This window comes from Bombus affinis, chromosome 4 (genome assembly GCF_024516045.1).
Source record: "Bombus affinis isolate iyBomAffi1 chromosome 4, iyBomAffi1.2, whole genome shotgun sequence".
Lineage (NCBI taxonomy): Eukaryota > Metazoa > Arthropoda > Insecta > Hymenoptera > Apidae > Bombus > Bombus affinis.
In genome coordinates this window covers 16530204-16538413 of record NC_066347.1, presented here as the reverse complement: position 1 = coordinate 16538413, position 8210 = coordinate 16530204, and the positions used below count along the sequence as shown (strand labels likewise).

The 8210-nt window shown below is 32.4% G+C and overlaps 1 protein-coding gene and 1 long non-coding RNA gene across 2 annotated transcripts; one reads left to right on the top strand and one right to left on the bottom strand.

Moving 5' to 3' along the window:
* Window positions 1–136: 136 nt before the first annotated feature.
* On the top strand, window positions 137–1249 carry LOC126915525 (uncharacterized). The gene is made up of 2 exons (XR_007710224.1): window positions 137–470; window positions 574–1249. It is a non-coding gene; the product is annotated as an uncharacterized LOC126915525 (long non-coding RNA).
* A 3382-nt stretch (window positions 1250–4631) lies between these two features.
* LOC126915517 (U11/U12 small nuclear ribonucleoprotein 35 kDa protein-like) lies at window positions 4632–6429 on the bottom strand. Its single transcript, XM_050720262.1, has 4 exons — window positions 6215–6429; window positions 5770–5985; window positions 5480–5693; window positions 4632–5380 (listed from the first exon to the last, which is right to left on the bottom strand). The coding sequence occupies exons 1-4, from the start codon at window positions 6215–6217 to the stop codon at window positions 5190–5192; spliced, it is 624 nt and encodes a 207-aa protein (XP_050576219.1). The 5' UTR covers window positions 6218–6429; the 3' UTR covers window positions 4632–5189.
* Window positions 6430–8210: the final 1781 nt, after the last annotated feature.

The following is an 8210-nucleotide window of genomic DNA, read 5'->3' as shown; positions in this document are numbered from 1 at the left end:
TACTCGGCGAGGCTGACTCGAGATCCGCTCCCTTTCGTTTCGCTATTAATAGAAAGCAGATCCACGTTCGTTGGATGCGAGCGTGATACGATCCTGGCACGTTACTATTTTCGTCCCTTCTACATACACGTTCCCGTGTGTGGATCAAGCTCCCTTTCCCGTGGACCCCTTCTGCCTCCTGACTTCCACCCCCGCAGCTTATGCCCGCCGACACGAATCATCGATGGAATCGTCAAGTTGGAAGGGATACGCGAATTTTGAATAACTTGATTAGGAGCTTCGTCTGCCGCAGCGAATGATACTTCTTCGTTCATGTTTTGACTGCTTTTATTTATTAAAGATAGCTTCTCTCTTCCGTCTCTTCATGGTGAATGGTGGTTTTGGTCGGAGAACGTGTTCATTGGATCGAGATTGAGTCGATACAGTTGAATAAAAATATTAGGAAATTTGCTTATATCGATATGTGTTTGGTATGGATTTTTCAGATATTGGAAAGTTATTCGATTTATTTTATGTAGTTTTGTGATGTTTGAAAAAGAAGTTTAAAGTTTTGAGGGGTTCTGAAGTTCACAGGTGAATATGGAGTGGAATACTCTGGCTGTCTGAACGATTCAGGGGAACAATCTACTTCGCTGAATCGGTTGTAATAACGTCAGCTGTAAGTTGTCCGAACAGAATTTTCATATGAAAAGAAACGTAAATTTTATTAACTATGCATATCGAATACAGGTCAGAACAAAAATTTGTACGATTTTCAATGAAAATTTTCTGTTAATGCGTGCAAATATCAAATATAGTAGATTACTTCATAGTTGCAATAAATCTTACACAGTTTTTATTTCAATCGCTTATTTATAGAATAAAATGTTTCATAAAGTAACATTTCGTACATCGCCACGTTATAAAATTTCTATGGTCGTACTAAAGGAGGTACCTTCGGATGATAACAAAGTTAATAAGACAGAGCTTTCTCCTAATGAAGTACTATACAGATATCAAAATAAATACGATGTTCAAATACTTTTTTATCTTCATCCAGTGAATAAGTAGCTTCGACTCTTAATAATGAATTGTACGACATTTAATTCAAATTTTAATGACTTGCTGCGATTAAAACTTAACTTTCTAACTAATTCTGAAACAATTATCAAATTATTACCTACAGCGGCTACAGCTAATATTGAGCGATTACCTACTGTAACTAGCCCTGAAATATCTACTAATAAATTTAATAAGCAGCCAATTTAAACTTAATTAAATTTAATAACTTATTCAATAACCAGTATCTGTCACTGCTAATTCTACCTAATTTCCTAACCAGTCTCAAGACGAACCTACTCATCTTAGACAAGTCCATATACGTATTCTTCTGTCCGTTAAAAATCCCAAGTTTACGAATGCACATTCCAATACCTGGCTCGATGGCGTAACACTTTTAATCCGCAAATGCTGATCGTAGGGCGCTTAATTCTAAGTATTTAAAGATAGCAATTTATTCAAACGTTATGTGCCAACCACTCGCAAACCTTTTCGCGTTTCCACTTTACCTTCATTTCCGTTCGCCGGTTAGCTTAAAGAAAAGAAAGAAAATGGGAAGGGGCAGTACTTTTAATGGCAGAACGAGAAATCTTGAGTTCGTAATTGTGCTCACGTCTGACCGAGAGCAAGGGAGAAGGAAAGGAAAGAATAAAAGCCGGAAACTGCGGCGAATTAAAAAACGCTTCACGGGAACGTTATTCGACGAAACTGTTTATCGCGTACGATAAAAGCCGTAGCTTTTATCTCAGTGCTTTCATTTTTCGAAATACGTTCTTAAGAGGGTGGCCCGTCTGTGCATAAATTTTTAACCAAAGCTCGGAGTATTACAGAACATCAATCCGCTGAACAAACATGAAAAAGACATTAGAAGTAAATTTATCCGTGTTTCTTTTGGAGCATTATCCGTGCATATGCTAGAACGATTGTAGAAATACAGGATAAATTTTTCCCCGAGTGAGTTATTTCTGACGCTGATATAGCTACATTATATCTGTCCCGTATCGTGTTCAACCTCGCCACCGCACCGGTCGAAAGTTTACTGCCCACTGGTCTACGGCACATTACTAAATATATTTACCCTGCAGCAATAACAACATGAAAATGATGGTTCCTTTGCTAAAAGCCATCCGACGCACTTTGTGCGCCTGAAATTAATGTAATCATTATTATAGTCGCGATACAAATGTTTGCGTAGAACGTAATTTATTCACTGTTAACGAGAAGATTAATGAAACAATATCTATTAACGTTCTGTCGTTGAATATTTTGCTTGTAATGTTGAAACAACGATTATTCGTGCTTTATCGTTCAATATTTTGCTTATAACGTTGAAACAATTCGTATTAATATTTTATTTATGATATCTTATCAATAACAATGGGGAATTTTCGCCATGTTTCTCAAAGGATATTTAATAAAAGTATTTATTAAAAATTTATCTATTGTCGAAGAGTTAATAAAAATATTTATGTCGGATGAAATAAAATTTTTCTCTCTCGTTCGAAGGATATCGTGGGATTTAAGAACATAAAATGAAAGTTTCAAAGTCATAAAGAATGTATTAAGCAGATGGAAGGTTCAAATATCCAAGGGAAAAATGCGACAATGTGCAAACGCAACGAACGAACGAATAAAAATATGAATATAGCTTTTAAAGTTATGTGCAAAGGATTATTATGATGTTCTATACGTCATTTAGTTATTACACGATAACTGAAAATATGTTCAAAAAATTCATCTTATTTAAATCCCTATGATGTTATTATCGTACGAAGAAACTTATATCTATACTACTGACATATGTTCTAACAAACTCTACAATTATTATAGTTTACAGTAAAGATCTATAAATCTATATATATATATATATATATTTTTATGATGTATACTAAAAAAAGAGAGAAAGTTAAGGTGTTAAGAAAATCACTATTTTAATTCCAATAATGATAATGAGATATTAATCGCATGACAGAAAAAATTTTACTTTTACAAGAATCTACATATTGATCCTCACAGAAAAGATTTATAAATTCTTACATTATAAAAAACCTTAAAGAATCTTTGTTCCATAAACTATTAATCATGCATATAGAAAAGTTACAAGTATAACAAATTCACTTTTTACTACTTCAATATCTTTCCTAATATTCTACTTGTATGTATTACAATACATTATACATGTATTACACATTTCTATTTTGTGAAACGTTAATTATTCACATAGAAGAGCCACAAGTATAGTCGAATCATCATTAGAATAGATTATACTTCATGGACAAGTGATCTGCTTCAACTCACCAATCTCTTCCTAATACTTTACACTTGTATTCTACACACATAGAGGCTCATAATAAAGTTGACTCTTAGTAATTTGATAATAAGAAATCGAAAGAATCGGAAAAAGAACTCGAAACTCAAACTCTAAAGAGAGTAAAGTGTGCGACATCTAGTATCTAACGGCTACAAAATGTAGCGAAGACCGTGTATACGAGCTGCCACCTCCGGCAGCTGTGTCCGTGAATAAAAAAAGCACTGGGGGCAGAACAGCGTTTATGTTGTGAAAACGGGAGCAGCGTCCGAGTCCGAACCGACGAAATAGGAGCCGCGATAAACGAATGTGGGTTGCCCCTCTGAGACCTTGGCGAAGGTGGATGAGGCAGAGAGAGACGAGTCGAGGAAGGAGGCTACCTTATCAGAGGCAGCCTGGAGGCTGAGACTTCGTTCGCGTAGCCGACGTCGAACCACGAGGCGGCTCCATATATGGAGGGGGCCGTGCTAGGGAGAGGGTGTCGCCGACGCTCGAGTATAAAGTTCCACGACGCTGACGACCTCGCTTCACACCACGCCAGAAAACTCGACTCTCTTGGCGTTGCTCGCTCTCTCAATGATCGCTGATTAATTGGTCATGCGACGCCTGTTAATCTTTCATACGCCTACTCAATTGGAGGAATTTAACATCTTCATAGATTTTAACGCGTGATTCCGAGCATAGGATGGGAATATAAATCTTGAAGATAGAAAGAAGAACAAGAAAGCTTTCTACATATACTAGAAAGTAGTTTTGGTTGATTCAACGAAAGTTGTATGGTATTCATTATAGTGAAGTTGATCTGATTTAACATACGTAATTGGACCATCTTGAGATTTTAGTGCGAGATTACAAATATACAGAGTGAGAGTACGTATAAATGTTCGGGATACAATCGAAAACAATAGTTTGAACAATATTCTTCTATTTTTGTGCAAGAAAGAATTTTATACGGTATAAAAGGAGAACAGTTTTAGTTGATTCAACGAATGTCCTATTATAAAATGAATTTGATATAATTTAACAAGATTAAAGTCGTTATGGTTTAAATACCTTCGCAATTAACGAGCTAGGCATCATTATTAGTTTTGGATTATATATCTTCCGATAAAACGAATTGAATAATTAACTGAATTCCGCTGATTTTACCTGGATTAAAATAATTCGGTGTTAATTAGTTCTAACAGCGACATAAAATTGAGCTGTGGCGTTGTATGATGAGTAGAGCTACGGTAATTTTTAAAATTGGAGAATTAGAAAATTCTTTATTGTGGATAAATCAAAATTGTTTTAGGACATTCGTGCTTTATTTTGGAAAGAGTGCTATTCTCTCTAGAACATGTTTTGTAATTTTTGAGAGCGAAGACAACGTGATTTACAGTGATAGTTTTGGCATCGGTTACAATTTATGGAATGCTGAAAAAAGAAAAGAATTCTTTAAATGACATTAGACAACGGTTAGAAATATATTGCGATGGTTTAGATATAGCACAGATTTAGTAAGATAAATAACAGAATGTTTTATGTAGTTTTCAGTTCTATTTTAGAAAATAATTAAGAGGAGTATTAAACATTCGTTTCTTCATTAAAAGTTTCTGACATTAAATTTATTTTATTTTTAGTAATTGATATTTTCTTCTTAATTTATATATTACTTATAATGTATAATAGGTTAAAATATATTTCACAAAATAAGTGTAGATTTCAAATATTTCTACCTGAGTGAAGTCAAAATTACAAAATCCACAAACAAATCTTTAAACAAGCGCAGGTGCATCACAACAACATTATTACAACATATTTTAATGTTAAAATTATTAAAAGATTTTAATTATGGATTTTCTTAATGGTGGCAATAACGATGATGTCCTTGATGATGATGTTCTTGATACTGATGATGTTCTTCAAAATGATAATGTTGTTCATGATGAGGATTTGACCTAATAATATTAGGTACGATTGGTTTTTTAAAAGGTCTATCTCTTCCACCAAATCTAAGTTGACCTGACCCCTTTTTTCCACCAAAACCACCACCTACATAAAATTATAACAACTATTAGTTATTTTGTACATATTATAATATAGAGTTTAGAAAGTTGAACACTTGTAAGCAATTAGGATGTAATAACTTACCAAGTCGCCTTGGTTTCCACCCATGCAAAGTACGTCCACACTCGTAATCTATAAAAATTTGATAGCCTTTTAACGTAGCATCTACGCAACGTCTAATTACTCTTCTAGCTTCATCTTCGTTTCTCATCTCAATAAATCCATAACCTTGGGATAATCCAGTCACAACATCAACTATAACTTTTGCCGATACAACTTCTCCATATCTAGAAAAAAACTAAATTTATTAATATTTAAGTATATATATTTTTTTTATTTGTGAAAACAATAAAAGTTGAAGTATATTAACATACCTCCTTTAAATCATGTTTGGTGATTTTTGGACCAAATCTGGCGACAAATAATGTCCTTTCTGGTTTTGATTTTAATCCATGAGGTGGTTCATAATGTGCTTGCATTGCACGACTAATAGCTTTATCATGTGGTTCTGTATCTGTACCATCGATGCTACCTGCTTTCAAGGGTTCGTATTTTTTAGCATAGGGACTCCAATTTTGCAAAGCATCCACCTGAAATATAAATAAATTATATTTTAAAATGTATTGATATACAATCTAAAGAATGTATGGTTACGTATCCTTAGTAAACATCCGTATCCGAAACATAACCTACTGAATTGTACTGAATTGAATGCTCTTTAAATAGCATTTTAGCATACACTTAATACATTTGTTTTAAAATATGTCTAAAGTGACACAAAATTACTTTTATTTTTATTACAATACATCATTTACTCACCATCTTTGTGAAAATAAAGTACAATGTATATTGAGAAGAACGAATGTCATCAAATTATGAAAAAGATAACTACTATCACACGTCACATTCGAGAAATTATAATTATTGCTAATTGATATTTTCTGAAACAGAAAAAGAACGATATAACCTTTCCTATATAATAAACACTGTCAATGTTAGAAGACAATTCCGGACTATACGACGTCGCCATCTGTATGAAATATTAGAAGACGAATTTGAATTGGAAATCGTGAAATTCTCCGATCAGTCTCATTTTTTAAAACTATTACAAACAATAAATTAATTTAAAGAAAGAATGTACAATTGCAATAACAACTATAGCAATTTTATTTTATTCTAACAAAATTATACCGCTAATGATACACTATATTATATATATTTTATTTATTATATTTTATTATTTATTATATATATTTTATATATTATATATATTTCCAAATAACAATTGTTTTGTCAAAACGAAATATTATAAATCAACGCAAGAATTATTAAATTATCTATAATACATATAATAATATGAAATAACTTTTCATTCTTTAGTTTATTCTAATAACTCATGCAAATGATTGATACGACTATAAATAATAAAAGAGAACAAATTAACGATATTCTTTTTAACATTGTCGTTATTATCGTTTTTATTTTCTGTTATTACTTTTCTCAGATTTGTTGAATTTGTTAAATTATTTGAAGGCTCGCTGTTCAACGAGCGAGGAGCAACAGCCGCGATTGGGAATAGGAAACGTCAGACAACAGGTGGAACTATATCTATTAATATAATACAATATCGTGCGGCTTTGTGTCGTCCACGACACTGTAGAAGACTTTATTTAAAGGCACGGCTGGTGCGTTACATGCTCGTATTTACATAATACGAATTCCTATCGCGAGATAGCCTCATAAATTCACAATACACGCGGTTGCGGGAATTTCGTAGCTGAACGCGTGTATTTTATCGACGGTGGCGTCAATTTCGACCTTTTAGTATTTATTAATCGCAGAGGCGACGCGACGTTTCGAATAGCTAGAGACAAATACACAATCATCATGCGTACCATGAACACGTATTACAAATTTACGACGGACATAATCCCTCACTCGGACAACAAAGAGGCAGTTTACCGTACAGTTTCATGCAACAAAGTCATAGAAAATAGAATATTTATTACATTCGTAATCGTTATTAGAAATATAAATAAAAAATTATAATATGCCGTTTAATTTGATAGAATTACACGTCGATATGCATATGTTATTAATATAATAATGGATTATATATTATGATATATGTAAGTACTTACATTATCGAAACCTCGACTGGTGTCAAAGCATAAACTAAATGGAAAAATATTGGTTAAAGTTATAGTTATGAATATAGTTATTCTTATTCTAATTATAGTTATGTTCTAAATTTAAAGAAGAAAAAGTCAATCGAAATTCTATCGTCTAATAAGAAACACTTTCAGATATTTAAAACAAAATCAAACTTTTAGAATTCTCATTGAAAATAAAGATATGTCGAATTAATTATTTTAATACATACATATATTGACATAAGTTCTTCTTAAATTATCTATCTAATTTAAATCAACCTGAAATCAAATGTTAATTACGTAACAGATAAATAATCATCGTTAAACTATATGGCTCGCGTATTTCATTCGTATACAAATAAGAGAAGATATGTATAGTTCAATACATTAAGTGGTAACGATGAAAAGTATTAAAATATTTGTCTGAATTAATGGTTGAATTACATCTAGGCTTATAATAATTTTTGGTACATTGTTCCATGATAAAGTGGAATTAGTTTCATCATCGTATCAATGTTTCTATAATACTGTCACAGTTTTCAAATTTACAGTTCCAAGGGGATATTAATCAAACACTAAAATTTCAGCGTCTACGAAAAATTTACAAGCTTCTAGCGTCAATTTCATTGCGCGTACGAATGTCTTAATCGTTACGTCTTAAT

Coding starts and splice junctions, on each gene's coding strand:
- LOC126915517 (XM_050720262.1), bottom strand. Junction 5,694..5,769: donor CCAAACATGATTTAAAGGAG/GTATGTTAATAT, acceptor TAATAAATTTAG/TTTTTTTCTAGATATGGAGA. Junction 5,381..5,479: donor GTGGAAACCAAGGCGACTTG/GTAAGTTATTAC, acceptor AATTTTATGTAG/GTGGTGGTTTTGGTGGAAAA.